The following is a 22,230-nucleotide window of genomic DNA, read 5'->3' on the forward strand; positions in this document are numbered from 1 at the left end:
TGGATAGGTTACTCATTATATCTTTTGGTTTTACTTGTTTCCATCAAGATAACGGGTATATTTTAGGGCATAGTCAATCCCTAATGTTTTCTTAAGCAGCTTGTTGCAGCGAGATTATGTTGAATTTGAAGCTTATTATGAGATATTCTGTTTTTAGAGCTTAAAGCAATAGTTACCACATATGAAGCCTATGATTATGACCTTCAAATAAAACAGCTCAAAAGCAACTCATTTACCGGGCATTAATCCAGTATTAACAACCTACACAACCTAACACCCAATCATGTTTAACCTGGAAAAAAAAGGAAGGAAAATGATCGCATTTCATACGATTGAAGAAGCAGCCGAGATGATATTACACCAGGCATGCCGGTAAAGGGGATTCCTTTTCAATATGCAAATCGGAGATGATTTGATGTGATTAAGAAAGAATGCTAGGATTTTAAGCAGGCACGAGCTGCGTCACCAGATGATTCTCTTACATTGCTTGAAGCTGATAACAGAGTGCATATCACAATGACAAGGAAAGTCACAATCGACACGGTCGTGGGAATGATGACCGCCTTCCAGATAGATGCAGTTTTATCAATCTGTTGGATGGCCAATATTGCTACCCAACTAGAAGAAATCAGAAGATAGCCTGCCACCTTTAAATGCTTGCAAAAATATTAGCCATCGAGGAAATATATTTTCCGGATAGAGGAAAGGAAAAAAAAAAACATTGAGAGAGGAACTACAAGTGTTGTTTTAAGCTTCCCTGAAACCGCACTATATGAAGGATGAAGCTCATGTAATCCGAGTACATGTCTGAGATGAGGATGCCTCTGTGTTTGCTGTCACAAACAATTTTGAAGAGTTGGAAAGCAGAATAAACTAACACTAAAACAGATGTAATGAAGCAGTTCCTCCATACAGAAGTAGAGAAATCAGATTATTAGTTGTTGACAAATATACCATATTGATGCATCAATATATCTTTGCTTAAAAGTTCATGATTAAAAGAGTAAAAAACAGGTAATAACCCAATATATTTAGGTTTGGGTGGACACCAAGCCTAGATGACATGGGTCTGACATTGTTTTCATGCTAAAATCCTTGGATTTAGCTATGTGTTTGGTCCAAATGCATGTGGATCTGGTAAGACGCTAGACCTAAATTTCTTTGGATTCCACTGTGCGCTAAGCCTAAATGCATGTAGGTCTGGCAAGGCGTCAGACCCAAATATCCTTAAGTCAACTACGTGTTGAGACCAAGTACATGTGGATCTGCCAAGGTACCAGATTCAAATGTCTTGGGTTCAATTATACGCTGAACCCAAGTACATATGAATCTAGCAAGACGTCAAACCCAACTGTCTTTGGTTCAACTATGTGTCAAGCCCAGATGTATGTGGGTCTGGCAAGATGCAAGACTCATCTACCTTGGGTTCAGCTATGTGCTGAGCCTATATGCATATAGGTATGGTAAGGTGTCAGATCCTTCACCATTAATTCCAAACTCAATACATATAGAGATGATAATCTTTTTAGGCCCCATGTTGGGTCACGTGGATTTATTTTTTTATTTTCATATCTTTTAACATAAAATGTCATTTAACTCCACCTATAAAGAAGTCATTTATGTACTTGTGATCGGTTGACAAGAACCAAAATAAGACGATTTACCACTATTTGTTACAGTGAAGGCCTTGTTTTTTATAAAGAAGTCATACTAGTATTACATGCATGCTCTAATCAGAAACCATCTTATACATATAAAAATCATTGATAATTCACTTCAAAGATGCCTTTATCTAAAAATTATGTTTCCTTGAGACACCATTCATCAAATTCCTGAATGACTACAGTTGATTCAATTCATCAATTAACGATCGAAGAAAAATATCCATATTCCTACTCGAACTATTAGGACTGGGTATAACCCTAAATAAAAACACGAACGTTGACCTAATACACATTCTTGATGACAAGTTATAAACCGTGAGTATCACTGGGCAACATGAATAGGGTACAACAAATGACCTGAATGAATTAAATTCACTTGTACATAACCTAAGATGCATATTCTGTAGTTCCATTAAAAACTAAGGAAGTACCATATTAAACGACTTTAAGGCTTCATCATCGAAAGGATGCACCATGACTTTATCCATCTTATCATGTGAATAATGTTATGTTATATGCTTAATAGTCTTTGGAGATATGAATAACATTTGCAGTCTGATTGAGAAGTATCTCAATTTTCTAAGTGTGACAAGAGTTCTTCCCCTATCAGTATTGAGTTTATACCGAGAATGCTCATATGTTTTATACTCGATAAAATCTGTATTTTTATAGTAGTATAACATGCAAAAGTTTGGCATATGCCAAACTTTTGGTATCCTATGTCAAAGGGTTTCGTCATGGATTTATCAGCATAAAAGTTCTCTTTCAACATATTTCCTTCAAATAAAATGCTTCTCGCTTATTGAATGATTCTTTCATAACCGGCCTTACTCAGCCCATGATTTGACTTGATAGTAAACACTTATGCAATGACCGATAATTTACTGTGACTTGTGCATCCATCCTATAATTGTTCATCGAGATCTTTCAAAAGTTCAAAAAACCTAGTTGTGTCTACATTTGATTCTTAATCTACAATTGAGCATTCGCATGCATAACCCCGATTCATTCTTATTGCATTTATCATCATACTTGTATCAGGATTACTATTATCATTTACAACTCCATGCACGTTGCTATAACTAGAAGTTGAACTAACTATCCTTTCTACCATGGCCTCATAAGGAATATTGGGTTCTTTGTGTGCAAACCAACATAAATATTTCTTCATGAATCCTTTTTGTAGAAGATGCATCGTAACAGCATTTGGATCAATAAACTTTTTATTTTACACATTTTATATGGACATCTAATATCACCTCCACTAATATTTTTCAGATTAGATAGTCCATAATTAATAAAACTCTCAACCCCATTACAATAATCCATCATGTGCAAACCTTCACGCGAAACTCGATATATCAAAGAATGATCATCCACTACTTACATGAGATCTATATAGAATATTGATAACAACATGTACTAATTAATAATATGAAATAAATGAATTATCGTTACCCAACTAATCAGCTATCATTGATTGAATTCAAACTTATTCAATATGTTTTAATAGTATGCTTTAATCATTAACAATTTTCTCTATAAAAATTCAAATTCCTCCAAATTTACTAAAATTCTCAACTAAAAAATAAAATTGACAAAATGTGAAACGCGCCAATTAAATAACCCATTATTTATTTCATTATAAAACATCTGAGTTACAAAATTAAACTCAATTTCATCAAATGACAAATAAATACAATTTTTCAAAATCTCAAACAAAGTTTAACATGCACAAATCATACATTCATACAATAAATTTCTATAGGAAAAAGTTATAAAACAAGTAAATACACAAACAAACTACATATACTACACAAAAATACCAAAAAAATTAACATAAAGAAATGGGTTACAACAAAAAAATAGTTAGGTTTACTTACTTGATTTGACAAATCTTAAAAAGAAAAATTGAACCAGAAAAGAGATATTGACAAACTGAGTGTTGAGGTAGTTGTATTTGTGATGATGAGAGCTTGAATTATGATAAAATAAAAGGGCAAAAGGGGTGTTAGTTTTTGTAGAAAGAAGAAGAAGAAATGAAGGAGGGAGAAAGGGAGGTCGTGCGGCAGATTATAACTTAAATATTATCAATGGATTCCTCGATAGAAAATTTGTGACGTTTCTTTTTCATTAATAAATTCATCGGCAATATTGACACGTTAGATTCGTCGACAAAAATATCAAGGGAATACTTGTCCATTTTTTATATTCCTTGAATTCCACCGGTAATTCCTTATATGAATACCAGTTAAAACAATGACATTATGTTCCATTGGTAAATGCCACCGAAATTTTCTGACAATATTTTTCCGTCATTATTTTTATTTGTATTTGACAATTTTATGATAATGATAAGCCTGCGTGCCTAGGCTAAAATAATTTTTCTACACCCTTGGCCTACAAATACAAACACCTAGGCCCACACACCTATTTTTTTTTCTTATTTTTAGTTTAATAGATGTTGCATTGTTCTTCTACAACTTTTTTCAATCATCAAAGGTTGATCCAGTGACCGAAAAATTAGGGTCCAAGTTTTTGAATTTTCAAAAACCAATATTTCAACCATTTTTAACCTAAGAATTTGAAAAAATCTTATTGGCCTCTAAAAACCCATTTATAACAACAAAACACATTTTAATCGCTCTAAAAACTTAGAATGATATCAAGTTCTTTTTTTTTTTGCCCGATCTACTTTTCTAGTATAAATGAAAGTAAAAACTACCTTCATTAAGTGTCTCTTTTAAAGTCGAATCTATAAATATCAAAGTTTTGGTAACTATAATCAAGCCACATGAGAACTTTTTCTCTCCTCAATTTTTTTAACAAATTTCTCTCTTCTGTATCAACATTAAAAGATTAAAATGTGATAAAATTGAAGTATAAGACCAAAATATAATAGCATAAAAAACAGGGATAAAAAAATATTAATTTTGGTTTTCAATCTCTCAATTTTTTTAACAACAAGCTAAAACTTGTGCACAATAAAACTTCGATATGACTTAGTTTTTTTCATATATAATCTTTAATAGCTAACACACACCACAGGTTGATTATTATTAATATTATTATTATTAGCATAAGGAGGAGTATGTGGAGATTGAAGCATTGACCGAGTGGAAGTCACCATCCTCTCATAGCCAAACTTGAGAGTACAAGTCCTTAACATTCCATGATAATTGCGAGGGGGAGAGGGAACGATGAATAAGAGGAGGAGAGAGATCGAGTATACCTTTGATTTGAAGATAAGGATAAGGATTTGAAAAAGAACTCGAGGAGTCTCTCAAATTCTTCCTTATTTACAATTTTGAATCTTTTCTATTTGAATTGATTTAATTACTTCTATCCTTTTTTTTATTTTTTATAATTCTTAATACTTTCCATCTGAATGTATATATTTGCTCTCATTTTAGTCCTTTCCTTACCCGCTAAATAATCGGATAGATAATGATGTAGCCAGATTTATTTTTTTTTAAAAAAAGAAGACTAGGAATGTAGTAAGACCATGATTTGCGGGATAAAACCTAATTTGTCGAGTTTGAGTGAAATTATATCGAAAGTAGGGGTGAGAAAAAAACTGAAAAAATGATTAAATCAAGGAAAAGAAACTTAAAAAATTAAATCGTAAAAAAAACTGATTAGAATTTTTAAAAAACCAACCAATTCGGTTTCAGTTTTATAAGCATGAAACCGAAAAAATCAAACCGGACCGAACCCAAACAAAAAAAAAACGGAGTCAAACTTGAAAAACCGAGCCAAAACGAAACTGGTCGGTTTGAACTGGTTTTTATTCTAAAAAACCTAATCGAACCGACACCGAAACTGGTCGGTTTGAACCAGTTTTGGTTTTTAAAAAAAAAAATCAGTTTGGTTATTTTTTTTGATAAAAATCAAACCAAACCGAAAATAACCACCCCTATTAAAAACATATTTCTCTTGACACCAAAAAAAAAAAAACTTCTGGAAGTGCATTATTGTTGGTGTAGCGTTCCAAAATGGTTACATACTTACACGTCAAAGGCAAACACTGGGAAAACAAAAGACGACGCAGCCTAATGGGCAGAAAAGTCGCGTTCTTGTATATTACGCAAGTTAAGGACATGAGGCAGCCCTAAATCCTGACGTAAAATGTGAAATGCTGAAAATATATTTTTATTTATTTTTTATTTTAATATATTAAAATGATAAAAAAAAATATTAATTTAAAATAAATAACTAAAAACGGTTGGATCACAGCAACAAAGGGTACCCAAAACGAAAATGATCAATGCTCAACCATTTAGATGGTGGCCCAGTGATAAAAGCTTGGGATCAAGAGGTTTGTTCCATCTGTGGTCTCAGGTTCGAGCCATGTGGTTGCTCATATGATAGCCACTGGAGGCTTACATGGTCGTTAACTTCAGGGCCCGTGAAATTAGTCGAGATGCGCGCAAGCTGGCCCGGACACCCACGTTAAACTAAAAAAAAAAAATGATCAATGCCCAGTTTGGTGTTCGTATTTGCATTTGCTGGGCAAAAACTACGATAGAGGTGAAGAGTGACTTTCTATTGTATGTAATAATAATCTCATAGTCATTGTCTATTAAAAAAGTCTGTGTGGGTTTCCGTATTTGCATTAATTTGATGTCTCCAAGTCAGTTCTCAGTGCATTTTTTCTTCTCCCCTCGATTACTTTCGTCCATAAAAACTTTGGAAATTTGTTTAAGTCGTTCCACTATTGTATGTAACAATCTCATGTTCATTGTCTTCATTAATTGGCATATTTGTCTATCAATGAAAGTGTATTAAACAAGTTTACGCTCTGCCAATATCATTATCATTAGATTAGATGTGTTAAAATCTTTTATTTTCATCATTTAATAATTATTTAATTAGAGATTAGATTTTATTATTTTTTTATTTGTTTTCTATAAAAATTTTCATTAATTTTTAAAACAAATCATGATAAAGCAATAGCAAGTCTTCAATGGATTTTTTTTTCTTTTCTTCCCGAGTATGATATTGAAAGTTAATTTTTTCTAATTCATTGTTGCCTTCTTTTTATTCACTTTATTTATTATTAATGTTTTTTTCATAAAAAATCATATTATTAAATTAATCGAGTTTATTTATACAGTGTATAACTAAAATGAGATGGAAACTTTGTTCATATGAATAATAAGCTACCTTAACCTATTTTTTTTATTTAATTAGATGTGTTTGAAAACTCCATACAAATCACGTTTCCTCAAACTTAGATCCAAAAGTTGCATTATCTTTCAGGATCAATGGAAACGCCAAAAAGTTATCAAGGGGAATAAGTAATTGTTGATGCCAGAATTATCCTTGCTGATATTTCTGTAGACTTTTCTTCCCAGTCTCCAGTCGCCGAGATTTGGCAGCACTGACATAAAATTGCTTTCCTTCTAACACTCATTGATTAGGCACCCTTCACCTTCATCGGTGCCGCGTATTATCGTCGCAGCCTTTGAAGAATTTTCTACGCATAATAAGAAGCCGAGACGGCTCGACCACATTTACAAGATTTTCCACGTAGCTGTGTGTCGATAGAAAAATCTCAGGTTTTAATTGGGATTTGGTCCCTGTATTCTTCTATTTTTTTTATTAGATCCTCTTACTTTTTTATATATATTATTTGAGTCCCTTTGTCTCTTCATCATAACGCCATTAGTTGATAACCTACATGAAGTTGAAAGCATGTTTGCCGCCTCTTCTTTTTTTTAATCCACAATAACTCTTCTATTTTTAAAACTTTTCTGTTTGAGATGAAAAATAAATGATTAAAAAAATTTAATTAATTAATTTTTGTTTCTTTTCTTTTCTTTTTTTTTACATCCACAATACAAATAATAAAAATTCAATGCTAACTAAAAAATTACATCAAACCATTTAAGATTACAAAACAGCCCCTAAAACATCCTAAGGCTTCTGGAATATGCAGGAACAGTGCACGGGAACAGTGGTGGCGCGTCTTCCCACGCACCTCCGCCACTGGAGGCGCGTGGGTTCACGCGCCGCCGCAAGCAACGCCGGGGATGGACGGATCTGGTCGGCTATCTTCTTCTCTTCCCTTCCCTGCCGGCAGTGAGAGGTAACGTCACCTGCAAAGCCAAGAAACGCAACAAGCAGTTGTTTTTATTTTGTTTTTTTTTCTTCTTCTCCGATCTGCTCTTTCTTCTCCTTCTTCAGATCGACTTCGCCCCCCCTTCTTCTTCGGATCTACTTCACGGCGGGTTAGTTCGTTAGGGGTTCCGTCTTCTCCTCTACTTTGAGTGGCAGGTCTGGTGGTTGGGCGGCGGCAGCACTGGAGCTGACGGGGGCGCTGAGGAAGACAATGGAGAGGAGAGGAGAGGAGAGGAGCCTGGTGAGGGGGCGGCCGGCTTGATCTTGGCGAGCTGGGGCTGTTGAAGCTGCTGTAAAGGAGAAGCTGGTTGAAGATATGTTTGGGGTTGGTTTGTTGATGGCTGTTGTGTTCCAAGGGAGAGAGCGGTGGCTTGAGCAAATGAGAGGAAAGGGAGGGGCTGGTCTGTTTTGGGAGAAGAAGCTGGAAATGAGGGCTGTCTCTTGTTCTCGACTGCTGAGGGGAAGTGGAAAATCAAAGGGGAGGGGAGATGTGTGTGAGGGCTGTTCGGCTGTGTGGGTCTGTCGATTGAAGGGAAAAATAGAGGGGCTGAGGCTGGCGGAGCAGAGGGAAGTGGATGGCAGCTGTGAAGGGGAAAAAAAAAATTTCAAGCTGGGAAGGGAGACGAAGGGGCTGGTCTTCGGGTGGCTGGTTTGTGGGGGATGGGGAATCAACCCCTGTGAGTCTCAGCTGGGCGAGGGAGAAGAAGGCAAAAAATTCCAGCCAAGTGAGGGCTCTGGCCTAGCGAAGATGCAGCCGAGAATTAACTCTCTTCCCTCTCCCCTTTTCATACGTTAGGTCTGCCTATCTGAAGGAAAAGGGAGCAGCGGGGAAGGAAGAGGGACCGGGGACCGGGGACCAGGGACCTGTTGCCAGCTGCTGTGGGGAAGAAGAAAAGCCAAAAGGGAGGAGCCTCCTGTCGGCTGGAAAGTGAAAACAAGGTGGGGCTGCTGTCTAGGCTCCTCCCCTGATTTTCAGCCGAAAGAGAGGGATCAAAAATGGTCTTGGACCCGGGGGGAGCGGCTCTTCAGCGCAGTGGGTGCAGGGGAAAAGAAAAGATATTAAGTTTTGCCCCCCCTTTAATTGTAAAATTCCCTATTAAGTTTTGCCCCCCCTTTAATTGTAAAATTCCCTATGTATAGGTAAAATTATTGTTTGAGCCTCAAAATTCATTCCTCATCTTTTTTTTTATAAATTTGATTTTTTTAATTTTTTTATATTTTTAAAAACGAGCAAATCAACATCGACTCAATGAGAAAAATCAATGATTTTAAAATTAATGCGTTAAAAATTGAACGCGTTTGAAAGACCTTTGAAAATTTAAATTCTTTTTAGACGACGCTGAAAATGCTAAAAATGATGCAAATGTATTAAAAATATATTAAAAATGTATTTTTTGGGTTTTCAATGCTTTTCACTATTTTTAGATTTTTTCTGAAAATTTATTAAAACATGGGTCAAAAATTAAGTAGCAACATTATTAAATAGAATTTTGTATTAATTTTGCTTTCAAAATTTTAAAAATTCATTACCCTCAAATTAAATATCTTGGTTGATGGATTGAGAACACATGCTATGTATATGCAACCTCGTTACTTGTCTTGTATTAAAGTCAAGCCAAAGCAGACCCATCAATACCATCCCTTAATTTTTCCAGCAAATGAAAATTAATCACCCAATCACATTGAAGCGTGGAAAGCAGCCATAGCCAACCCAATTGCTATATAAACCCCCCCTGCATCTGCATCTCCTCACCCACACTAGCTTCCACAAAAACAAAAAACCTATAGAACTTGCCTTCACTCGAAGTCCAGAATGAGCTCCCTTAAAACCCTCTCAATCTTTTCCTTCCTTTTTGCTGCCCTTCATTTCCCCTCTGTCCATGCAGCCACATTTGATATAACAAACAAATGTCCCTACACGGTTTGGGCTGCAGCTGTGCCTGGGGGTGGCAGGCAACTTAACAATGGTGAGACATGGACCATTAGTGCTGACCCTGGCACCACACAAGCACGCATTTGGGCTCGAACCAATTGCCAATTTGATGGTGCTGGAAGGGGCAACTGCCAGACTGGTGACTGCAATGGACTCCTAGCATGCCAAGGCTATGGTTCACCCCCTAACACCCTAGCCGAATACGCAATTGGCCAATTTGCAAACCAAGATTTCATTGATATCTCTAACATTGATGGATTTAATGTTCCTATGGAATTCAGCTCGGCCTCTGCAGGTTGTACCCGCGTGATCAAATGCACAGCAGATATCGTTGGACAGTGCCCTAATGAATTGAAGGTCCTTGGAGGGTGCAATGGACCATGTCCTGTGTTCAAAACTGACGAGTATTGTTGCAATTCAGGCACCTGTGGTCCTACTCCTTTCTCAATGTATTTCAAGGAGAGGTGCCCAGATGCTTATAGTTATCCTAAGGATGATCCTACAAGTTTGTTTACCTGCCCCACTGGGACCAACTATAAGGTTATCTTCTGCCCATGAACCTAGTAGCTACTAGCTAGTCAGTGATAATGTTAAGTGTCACAAACTAAGGTATTGCACACCTATATATATATATATAGCGGTGTGGAATAAGAGAGCTAATTAAAGGCCTCTGAGCACATAAGCACATGTAGTGATGTGCTCAATATATGTTCTATCACATGAATTTCAATAAATGCTCTATTCATGGATGCTGAAAATCTTAAAATCCTGTTGCTTGTCGCCCATGATTCCATCGCGCATAAATATTTTTCTCATTTTTCCATTCACTGAACACAGAGAGAAGCTTTTCAGATCGAACAATACAGAACCCAGAAAATATTTGTTACAATCAATCTGGAAATTATATTATTTTGTTTTAGCGTAGCATGAAAATGCAAGCACAGAAACCCAAGTTTCCAAAGAAAAAAATCTCAGTAAACGTAACAAGGTGAAGCATCTATAACTTCTCATTTGATTGCCAACTCCACATTGCACCACCCCTACTCTCCCTTGACTCTCGTGGTCTGCAATGAAATTTGAAACAGCTTCACAATTACCACAAATCTGCAGTATTTACTATATTAGTGACATGAAATTCGTACCACCGATTATTCCAATTTAATTAAGAGAGGACTTAACACAAAACAGTTCATAAGATGCTTTGAAAAAGGGTTTTTTTTTATACCAAAAGAATTTCCCAAGCTTTAAGCTCCAGCTTTGTGCTCATTCTAAGACGGCCTACATATAGTAGCCTTACGTACAAGTGGTGTTATTAAGTCTGAATTTGTCCTTATTTCAGCTATAATGCTGTCATAACTCATTTTCTAAAATTTTTTTCTAAAAAAATAAAAATTAAAAAATAAAATAAAAGCTGACAACGTGGAAAAAGTAGGCCGAGAAATCAAGGCCTAATTATACCCCATTATGCCCAATAAAGGAGAAAAAAATATAAATTCAAGGTCAAATTAAATGATTATTGAATGAATTTACATAAAAATTAAGTCTAAGAACATAATTAAATTTTTAATATGCCAATTTGATTTAATCATGGGCCAAATTAAATTTTAATTATGTTTAAAAATTAATTTGGGTCCAATTGAAGGATTTAATTAAGTGTAAGGACTTCATTATACTTTAAATGGGTCAAATTAATTTTATTTGGGGCTTAATTGGTGAAAAATTAAGTTTGGGAGCTTAATTTAGGCTTCATTGAGAAGATTGAGATTTTAAGAAACCAAATTTAATTTTTTTTCAAGTTAATTGATTAAAATTAAGGGCCAAATTGCAAGAAAATTAAAGTTTTGGGATCAATTAGGGGCTAAGAAATCCGAGACCAAAGACCATATCGTAATAGGCGCATAACTTCAGGGCTCCAATTGAAGTTCATTAGGGTCTTAATTGAAAACGTTTAGGGTCAATTAGAGGTTCAATTAAAAGAAATTAAAAGAGGAAGAACTGAAATGAATTTTGATCAAAATCAGAACTTTGGCACTGTTCATCTTCTTCTTTAATTCTCTAAAACATCTAGTTCGGTTACCTACTTTGCAGCTGTATTTAATATACCTAATATCCACCAAATTTGCCAAAACTTGCATGAACCTGATCATCAGACATCCCTCTATATCCAGGTATGGTCGTCACTGGCTCACTAGTAAATAAACGGATGTGGAACCACCCCAAAGAGGCCAACTCAGACAGCCTACAGCTGCAAATTTGACAATTTGACAGTGCACCATCCTTACTTTTAGCCAACGGTTGGGATCCTTCTCATATGAATTAAGGGCTGAAATTTTTCTCTAGTGTAGACATGATTTCCCTCTTCCACCGCCTATAAATAGAGGTGGATTTGATAGCCTGAGTGAGGAGAAAATCGGGTCCAAAAATCACAAAAAACCAGCCTCGCCCCCTGTTTCCATTTTCCTTCTTTCCCCGTCAGCCTTCTGCAGCTCTCTCCACCTCTCCACAACTGCCTTCTCCGGCGAGAATACCAACAAACCAAGCATATACACCACCACGAACACCAGCTCCACCACAGGAAGCCAGCACAACCACCAAGCAGCCACCGCGACTCTCTCTCTCTTCTCCTTCCGGCCTTTCTCTCTCCTCTGCAAACTTCTTCTTCCTGCTCAGTAGCAACTCCGGCGGCCAAGCTATCCATCAACGTCGCCGCCAGCACGACCACAGGCCCTCACCGCCTCAGGTGGTTCTCCATCCCTGCCTTGCATCAACAGCCCCTGTTGCTCACTACTGTTGTCGCTGCATGCAGAATTCATTCTGCATGCAGCGACCAAAATAATTAACTTGGCTTTGGGCCGGGCTAGTTTTGGCCCAGCCCAAATGGCTGGGCTCGATCCGGCCCGGCCCCTGTTTTTTAAAAAAATTCAAAAATCATTATAAAAAAAATATGATTTTCTCAAATATATTTCTACCAATTTTGCATAATATCGGGTTGTATATTTACATTGTAAAATACAACTCAGGTATTAAAATACCTGGTTTTCTCCTAAATATTTCAAAAAAAATAAAATTTCAAAACATTTTCAAAAAGAAAAAATATTTTATTGCATACAGCCAAATCCTAAAATTTTTTCAAGCATATCTTCATGAAAACAAAAATTGCATCTTTTTCATGTTTTAAAAAAAATAAAAATGAATATCGTAACCAGTTTATGATTATGCATTAGGATTTGACCAACATGTCAAAAATCTTTTTCCAATCTTTTTTTTAGGGTCTAGATGTAGATTTTAATATTTGTGAGGTGTAAAATTACACGATAAAGTACACCCTTAGATATTAAAGATACAAAGTGTAGAAATGCGATGCTAAAATTCAGAATCTAGAATGATGAGGATTTAACCCAATAAGGTAGATACTTTCTCATGAAGAAAGATCTGCCTTGAACCTTGGAGAAGACCAACGAATAGAAACCCGACTTAAAAAAAAAAAACAACAATGCAACTTACCTTAGGTAGGGTGCACTGGGGATGATGCGTCTTTCCCTTGCGCAACCAATCTCGAACAACACCTGGGTCTAGCACTACCAGACCCAATGTTGTGGACTGACATTGCCACACCATATGTTTGGGTTTGACAAATAGTGCTACACACAACACTTGGGCCTAGTAGTACGCTAGGCCCAGGCGCAACCTGGGTTTGACGCCATCCAAACCAAGGCATCATCTGGATTTGACAGGTGCTGTCAAGCCCAATAGCTTGGCCTGTCAAGCTAACAAGGTGGGTCTGACGCGTGTTTCCTGAAAGTGTCGAGCCTAAAGATTTTTGTCATCACAACCCAAACATGACTAGATTCGCTACACTTACAGATTCAAACACAATACCCTAATATAACACCATCAATTATATAGATTTTTACATAAAATCTTAGATGATTTATGTCTTAACAAATAAGTTTAATTAAACAAGTCTATATTTCGCCAACACCATTAGATGTATTAAAGTCTTTCATGACTTGTCATGTCTTCATCTTTTAGCGAGATAAAATAAGTGGAATATAGCTCACAATACAACTTAAAATATCACAATGATAAAATTACATTTCAGTCACTCATCTCCATAAAAAGGACAAAACAACTGGGTTATAAATACACAATGAGACATTTGAAATAAAAGTTCACGATCTTCATTTCTCTATTGCATATATATTTTCAAAGCATCTCTCTCTAGAATATTGTTGTATTTTCTCTTTCTAAAAAGATAATTATTTAAGTATCGGAGAGTCTCTACTTCCATAATAAAAAAATCTTTTGCAGGTAGTAGTCACAAGTCATATTAATTTATCAAGTACCAAGTATAAACTATTAATTATCTTGATCAGAGAAAATAAATAAAATTATTAAAACTAATTAATTAATTAATTATTCAACCCAAAAACCAGTTGGTAGGCTACTTATTTGGGACTACATGAGGCTACATAAATAAATACCTCATACAATATGCACTAGCAACACAGAAATACAAGCCAACACAAAGTGCTCGTAAAGCTACTTAAAACCAAAATTAGCCCACACCAATTCCCTTCCGGTTCTCTTTTCCCTTGGCCTATATTATTCGCCTTAGCTTATGCAGCCACCTTTGATGTTGTAAACCAATGCACCTACCCTATCTGGGCTGCAGCTTCACCCGGTGGCGGCCGACATGGAACCTTGATGTCGCACCTGGCACCACCATGGCTCGCATTTGGAGCCGAACTAACTGTAGCTTTGATGCTAATGGCCAGGGCCAATTGAGACTGGTGAATGGTGATTGCAATAGAGTGCTAAAATGCCAAGGCTACGGCTCTCCACCAAAAACCTAGGTGCACTAAACCAGCCCAACAACTTAGACTTTCTTGATATCTCACTTGTTGATGGGTTCAACATCCCAATAGACTTTAGCCCAACCTCCGGTGCCTGCCGAGGAATCCGGTGCGCCGCCAATATTAATGGTGAGTGCCCTAACGAGTTGCGGGTTACGGGAGGGTGCAGCAACCCATGTACGGCTTATAAGACCAATGAATATTGCTGCACTAATGGGCCTGGTAGTTGTGGCCCAAATAATTTCTCCAGGTTGTAAGATAGGTGTCCTGATGCTTATAGGCCGAACCAGCACTTTCACTTGCCCTGGTGGTACCACCTACAGGATTACATTTTATCCACGAAGTACGGAAGATATATAGTATAAATATAGTACGAGCTTGTACCATATTACCAGTCCAAATAATCTGTGCGCATCTAGTACGGTTGTGCCCATGTTAAGTTTCATCGATGAATAAGCCAATATAGAACTCGTTGCATAATTTACTGTTCGCATCATGCTATTGTTCTTGGTTGTAATCATTTCTATTATTACTACCTTTTTGCTTCTTTCCTATTATAATTAGTGTAAATTTTGTTATTGTGGTGTATTGTTTGTTTTTTTAAAAAAATTGTTCAAAAATAATTCAAAATAAGTTTTTTAAAAATTTTATATTTGATTTTTAATATAAATACATTAAAATCATCGATAAATATTAAAAAATTTAATTTAATGTTTTTTAAAATAAATATATTTTAAAAAAATACTTAAAAACAAAAATTATCGCAATCATGTTTGGATGTAAATAACAAGGCACCACAATTTGGCAAAAATTGTAATGGTTTGCGTTGGATATTAAAGCTTATGCACTAGCAGAGAAAAGACTGAATCTAAATAAGCATGAGACAAACCCAATTTTACCTGGTGTGGGAAAAGAAAGGCAGGATTTATCATTGCCGACGGTTTTAATCGATAAAATCCTCAAACTCAATTAAGCATACTTTTTAAACTTCGTTCGTGACCGGCTTGTCTAAGGTCTGGGTTTTAGGTTTAGATTGGATTACCGGATCATCCAAATTAAATTTTTAAAAAAATTAAAATGATGTAGTTTTAATAAATAAAAAACAGTCAATGAGTTGTAACCGAACTTTTGACCGGGTCAATCTGGTCGTCAGGTCATCCCAAGTTTTGTTTTCTTTATTTTTTTAAACTCAATCTAGTTTCAGTTTCGGATTAACCGAATCCCAAATTAACATACCGGACAGGACCAGGACCAGATTCAAAACCATGCAATTAAGGGAGGTATTTCAAGAACTGAGATCCTTAATAAATTTTATTATGCCGCATAGCACAAAGTAGGGAAATAATGAAGAGGGACAAAGATGGATGAGAGATGAAACTAAAAGTGTTTTATGGAGTGCGGTCTAACCGTTCTTTGAAAAGTTTTTGTTTTTTTATTTTAAATTAATTTTTTTATATTTTTAAATCGTTTTACTATAATAATATTAAAAATAAATTTTAAAAAATAAAAAAAATATTATTTTAATATATTTCTAAAAAACACACTAAAAAAACTTTTGCCATGTTTTCAAGTATGCCATGAAAACAAATTAAATTGAAACTGATGGTTATTAATTAAAATAAATCATATTTTTGTGGGGGAAGTGCAGAACCCCCAACCTCACCAATCACCATCTGGGGTGGGGTTAGGGTGGGGAGGTTCTTTATTAATGTAGTTCACCGAGTCACTATTGTAGTTGTAAATAGTCAAGTTGAAAATTTCAAAAGCCAGAATTGAGTGCGTGGCTATTTTTGATTTGCAGTCAAATCATTCAACTTGCCCGTCCTATGTTTTTTTCTTTTTTAGCTTTGAATATCATACCAGTTTACACGTATCTTAACTAATTTATCAAAATTTTAAAATTAATAATTATATAAATTTTTAATGGTTCTGAAATTTATAACACTTAAACTAGTAATCTCTGAAAAGTAAATTCAGAACCTAACTAATTGTGTTATATCTCTCAGAATTGCTTGTTTATGTTTCTAATACTATGGATTGTCAGAATTTAATAAAGATTATTTTTTAAAATATTTTATATTTGAAAATATATTAAAATAATATTTTTTTATTTTTAAAAAATTATTTTAACATCAGTACATCAAAATAATTTAAAAACATAAAAAAAAATACATTTTTATTACACAACATGAAAAAGTAAATACAAACAAAGCTTTAGCATTTAGCATATGCCATTTATATCCATCTTGTAGGATCATGATCACCATCCAGCCTTTTAATTTCATGGGGCCGTGAAATTTAAAGCTGGATGAGGATCATGTATGTGTATGAGAAATAATTTCAACAAAACGAAAATTTCAAAATTGGAGAGGAGAACATTATATCATAGTAATAATTAAAAAATAAAAAAATAAACTCGTTACCCATGATCAGGCGTTCAAAAAGAAAAGAGGGGACAGTTTAAGAAGAGAGAAACTAATATTATTATCTTAATAACTCAAAATCTGAATATTTTGAATTTTGATAGTGGAAAAAACGCAGTCAAAGGGAGCAGTTCACAAGTGGAAATTTATATTTTATTGATATATTCCTTAATTTGGCCACTCGATTTTATAAGAAGATAAGAACTACCGTGTAGGACACACTGAGAAAAGTCTACGTGATGAAACGCAGCACGTTCAAAAAGAGTAAAAGCAGCACACATTCTATTGGTGCTGTGTATTTGGGTTGAAGTTGCAATTCATCCGAAATCTCCATGCGGAACATGATTGGTTCTATAATGCACAAACCACTCTTTAGAAGATAAGATTTTAACCTCATCTACATTAATGATTCCCTATTGTATATAGCTACGTGATGGACTATTATTAAAGTCCGTCTAGTTCTTCTAACGCTAAAGAAAAAGTATGGCATGGTTTTAGACTTTTACAAGAGAAGAACACAAAATTCCTCTGAAAGATATTTTTCGAGGCTGGTCACTATCAGTAAAAATTTAAAGAAGTGATTAGATCATAGTGTGTTATCATGGTTCTATAACCTCTAATAAAAAGATATATGGATATTTTCTAATTTAAAAAGTGTCTGTTGCAGATAATATTACTTTTCCTTTGAGTCCAACCCAGAAGAACGTGATCTGAAATCTTGCTAATAATTCTCAATGCTTTTTCAATTTGTTGAATGGTATTCTCTAGATGAAAATATATATGGCATGAAAGATAATTTGTCATTTTCCTTTTATTTTGTACAACATAGTTGTTATACTGATATTTATCTATGTTGTTTACAAGTGAACCCAACTCTTTAAGACAATTAAAGATCAAGAAGACATAAGCTTCCAAACCCTCATCGTCCTTTAAAGAGGAGAAGAAGGAAGAATCTCAAAAGGAAAAAGCTTGGGGAGGGGGGGGGGGGGTTGCATAAGAATCTAAAATAGAGGTAATAGGTCGAACTTAACAGGAGAGTGGTGAAACCAACACTAATATTGACATTAAAATAGCTGGGAACATATATGCTTTACACATGAGGAGTAAGAAAAGACTTAGTTCCCAACCCACATATCCTAGCTCTCTCATGAAATGTTCACCTAAGCGAGAGATGAACCTGTTGAGAGCAGCAACTCTTCCAATCAATCTTTGTACATCGTTCGTTGTTTGAGAAGGAGTTATATTTAGTATTGTCTAGATTTTCTAAGGATTAAGCTCGATACCCCTACTTCTAACCAAGAATCCTAAAAACTTTCCTTATTTTATAGCAAAGACATCCTTTGTGGGATTCAACTTTATTTATGGTATTGTAAAACAAAGAAGATCTCTCATAAATCATGTTGTTTAAAAGTCATATTTTTAACCAACATATCATCAACATAGACTTTCATGTTCTTGCTTATTTCATATCAACCGATATTAAATCGTTTTTAAAATGATTTTAAAGATATACCTGCATGTCAGTTTACTATATTCAAATAAATTTATTTTAATATTAGTTTTATAATTTAAATACAAGAAATCAGAGAAACAAACGTATTCTTTTAAATATGTTATTATATTTTTTTTTATCAATAAAATATATAGCTAGGAAGGCAGGCACGGGCCGCCTCTATTTCTAATGCACTTGCCATAATGTATAGGAATCCAAAAGCCGCCCCTCCCCTATATAAAGACCATAAATGACACCATGAATCAAACCACAGATTCAAATAAGCTAGTATCAAGTAATCAACCATGAGCCACTTAACCAAATTTCTCACCTCCTCCCTCCTCTTTAGCCTTCTCTTCATCTCTACTAATGCAGCCACCTTCGAAATCCGAAATAGTTGTCCTTACACTGTGTGGGCCGCAGCCTCACCTGGTGGTGGACGCCGTCTAGAACGTGGCCAAACTTGGAATCTTAATGTGCCTGCTGGCACCTCCATGGCTCGTATTTGGGGCAGGACAAATTGTAACTTTGATGGTGGTGGTCAGGGTCGTTGCCAAACTGGGGATTGTACTGGTGGCCTACAGTGCAAAGGCTGGGGTGTCCCTCCCAACACTCTAGCAGAATATGCATTAAATCAGTTTGGTAACTTGGATTTTTATGATATATCGCTTGTTGATGGATTTAATATCCCTATAGAATTTAGTCCAACATCAGGCGGTGGCTCAGGGAAGTGTCAAGCGCTTCTTTGCACAGCAGATATTAATGGGCAATGTCCTAATGAATTGAGGGCTCCTGGTGGTTGTAATAACCCATGTTCCGTGTTCAAAACTAACGAATATTGCTGCACTAATGGGCAGGGGAGCTGTGGCCCTACCAAATTTTCAAGGTTTTTTAAGGATAGGTGCCCTACTTCTTATAGCTATCCCCAGGATGACCCTTCAAGCACATTTACATGCCCTGGCGGGACCAACTATAGGGTTATCTTTTGCCCTCGGGGGTCTCCTCATTTCCCCTTGGAGATGGTTGAAGAAAAGCGTGCAGAGTAAGAAGCTAAGAACATAGTTGACGACTTGATGTATAATACTATGTGATGTCTCTAAAATCTGGTGAAATGAGGCCCGTGTATTATGTATTGCGCAGTGTTTTTTGTTTTCCTCCTAAAAGGACGAAACACACGAGTCTGTGTGTTTCGTTCCTGCCTGTTACTGTAATAAAAATAAGAGTGAAATAAAGAGATGTTTAGTAACATGGCTATGAGTTAACTTTATTTTGATGACCGAGTTGCCGCATATTTTTCAGTGACCGAATTCGTTACTATTGACAAGTAACACAAAATTTTCTTATTCCAGTATTAATTATTTATTTTTTTTCAATTTTCTCACCGGCTCCAGTAAGATCACCATATTAATTGTTTAGCCTTGATGGCCCGATATCTTTACTATGGAACGAATGAATGGAATTAAATATGCTGTAAATTATTTTTTTTATTGGTTAACGTTAAAAATAATTTTTAAAAAATAAAAAATATTATTTTAATATTTTTTCAACCAAAAAAATATTTTCAACAATTACCATAAATTTTCAAACTCTTGCACCATCTTCTGATATTGTCACATCCATTCAAGTTTTCTCCAACAAAATTACAAGGCAGATGCAATGGATGTGCGGTGAAGGAATGGAGAAGGTAGATGCTATTCCACGCAGAAGTCCTCAATTTCAATAGCTAAAATATCTTCTTGAATATGCTATCGTATCAGAGGTATCATCAAATATCAGGATAGGTTTCTTTAATATTTACCAGTCTAAGGGTCCAGGCTAAAACATATATAAAGCACAGATTATCTTCACGACTTTGTGCATCTAGAAAAGCTAAAGAAATATCGTAAAAGAATGGGTCCCTCCAAGAACAGTACCCCCGACTTAATTTAGAATAAAGCACTGGGTTTGATACCCGCGATGCCGCGAGTTATTTTTTTTGTATAAAAAATATTAAAAAAAATAAAAATTTAAAAATCTTGGGTTTTTCTGCAAAGTTATACCCAAGAATCTTAGATTTGGCTGCAACGCCTGACCTAAGAGTAATATTTATAATATTAATAATAAAATTAAACTTACATGGCCCAAGTTTAAGTGAGTCTGACTGTAACACCGAATCCAAGAATATTAGATGTGGGTCTGGCTATAAGGTCGTGTCATAAAAGTGTGATAATTAAATAGATTAATTAAAAAAACAAAGAAAAAAATCAACAGGAAGAAAAAAACTAATGAAGAAAAAGAAAAAAAATTGAATTAATTGGGTCAACCTTTTAAACCAGGTTATCCCGTAAAACCTGGGATTTGCGTCATGAAAATTTGATAACTAAATAGAAAAAAAATGACAGGTTTACCTACAATTAACCGGGTTTACCCATCAAACCAAGTTAACCCGTCAAGCCCAGAATACATGTCGTGAAAATATGAAAGTCTGATAATTAAATAGAAAGAAAATTAACTTTAACAAACTAAACTAAATAAAAAAAATAACTCGTCAAATCAGGTTAACCCATAAAACCCGAGATTCGTATCATGAAAATTTGATAACTAAATAAAAAAAAATTAAAATTAACAAACTAAATCAAACAAAAAAATTCATTAAAAAAAAAGAGAAAAAAACAGTTATATAATACAATACAATATAATTATAATTATAATGAAAAAACATGGGGAAATTTTTTAAAAAAAAAAAAGTGGGGAAAGCTAAAGCTAAAGTTAAATTCTCAACCAACTCAATATTGAAAAAATAAATTTAACAAAGATAATTTAAAAAAGGAAACATGTGGGGAAAACACTGTAGCCAAACAAAAACCATGTAAGGGAAACACTGTAGTAATCCATAGTATTTTTTTAAAAAAAAGCTACAAAGCTAATTTCTCAACCAGCTCAATATATAAAAAAAAACTGACAAAGACTAAAGAAAAACACGTGGGGAAAGCTACAGTGTTTTAAAGAAAAAGACAAAAAACTAAATTTTCAACCAGCTCAATAGTAAAAAAATAAAATCAACAAAAATAATTCTGAAAAAAAAACAAAACAAAAAAAAGAAAATATGTAAAAAATGACAATTTTGAAAAAAAAATAAAAATAAAATAAACATACAGGGAAAGCTAAAGCTAGATTATTAGCCAGCTCAATATTGAAAAAATAAATTCGATAAAGATAATTTTTTAAACAAAATATATTGAAAAACACTGCAGCAAAACACAAACTATATAGAGAAAACACTATAGCAATCCATATTATTTATTTTAAAAAAAAACTACAAAGCTAAATTCTCAACCAACTTAATATATAAAAAAAATATCTACAAATACCATTTTGAAAAAAATAAATAAAGAAATCATAAAAAAAACAATGTATGAGAATATTATAGCAATCCACAATGTTTTTTTAAAAAAACTACATAGTTAAATTTTCAATCAGCTTAATATTTAAAAAAATTAGCAAAGATAATTTAAAAAAAAATTAAAAAAAAAAGAAACAAAAAAAAGAAGAAGAAATCAATTTTGGGTAAAAAAAAACATGTAAAAAAAACCAAAAGCAAAAAAAAAAAAAAAAAGAGCCTGCTAAAAAAAACCAGCTAAAAAAAAATATTCTGATACTTAGAATGAAGCACTAGATTATTCATTTATGTTGTGCCATGCTGTGGGTGATGTTAATTTTCTTCTTTCTTTTTAACATAATTACCTGCGGGTCTTTCACT

The 22,230-nt window shown here is 34.5% G+C and overlaps 2 protein-coding genes and 1 pseudogene across 2 annotated transcripts; all 3 read left to right on the forward strand.

Moving 5' to 3' along the window:
- The first annotated feature begins 9,524 nt into the window (after positions 1-9,524).
- Positions 9,525-10,486, forward strand: LOC133702315 (thaumatin-like protein). The gene has a single exon (XM_062126636.1). The coding sequence runs from the start codon at positions 9,601-9,603 to the stop codon at positions 10,276-10,278; it is 678 nt and encodes a 225-aa protein (XP_061982620.1). The 5' UTR covers positions 9,525-9,600; the 3' UTR covers positions 10,279-10,486.
- Positions 10,487-11,890: 1,404 nt separating this feature from the next.
- Positions 11,891-14,936, forward strand: LOC133682057 (thaumatin-like protein 1; annotated as a pseudogene).
- A 3,781-nt stretch (positions 14,937-18,717) lies between these two features.
- Positions 18,718-19,739, forward strand: LOC133700348 (osmotin-like protein OSM34). Its single transcript, XM_062123850.1, has one exon. The coding sequence runs from the start codon at positions 18,797-18,799 to the stop codon at positions 19,535-19,537; it is 741 nt and encodes a 246-aa protein (XP_061979834.1). The 5' UTR covers positions 18,718-18,796; the 3' UTR covers positions 19,538-19,739.
- The last annotated feature ends 2,491 nt before the right edge of the window (positions 19,740-22,230 follow it).

The sequence above is a fragment of the Populus nigra genome, chromosome 1 (assembly GCF_951802175.1).
Source record: "Populus nigra chromosome 1, ddPopNigr1.1, whole genome shotgun sequence".
Taxonomy (NCBI): domain Eukaryota; kingdom Viridiplantae; phylum Streptophyta; class Magnoliopsida; order Malpighiales; family Salicaceae; genus Populus; species Populus nigra.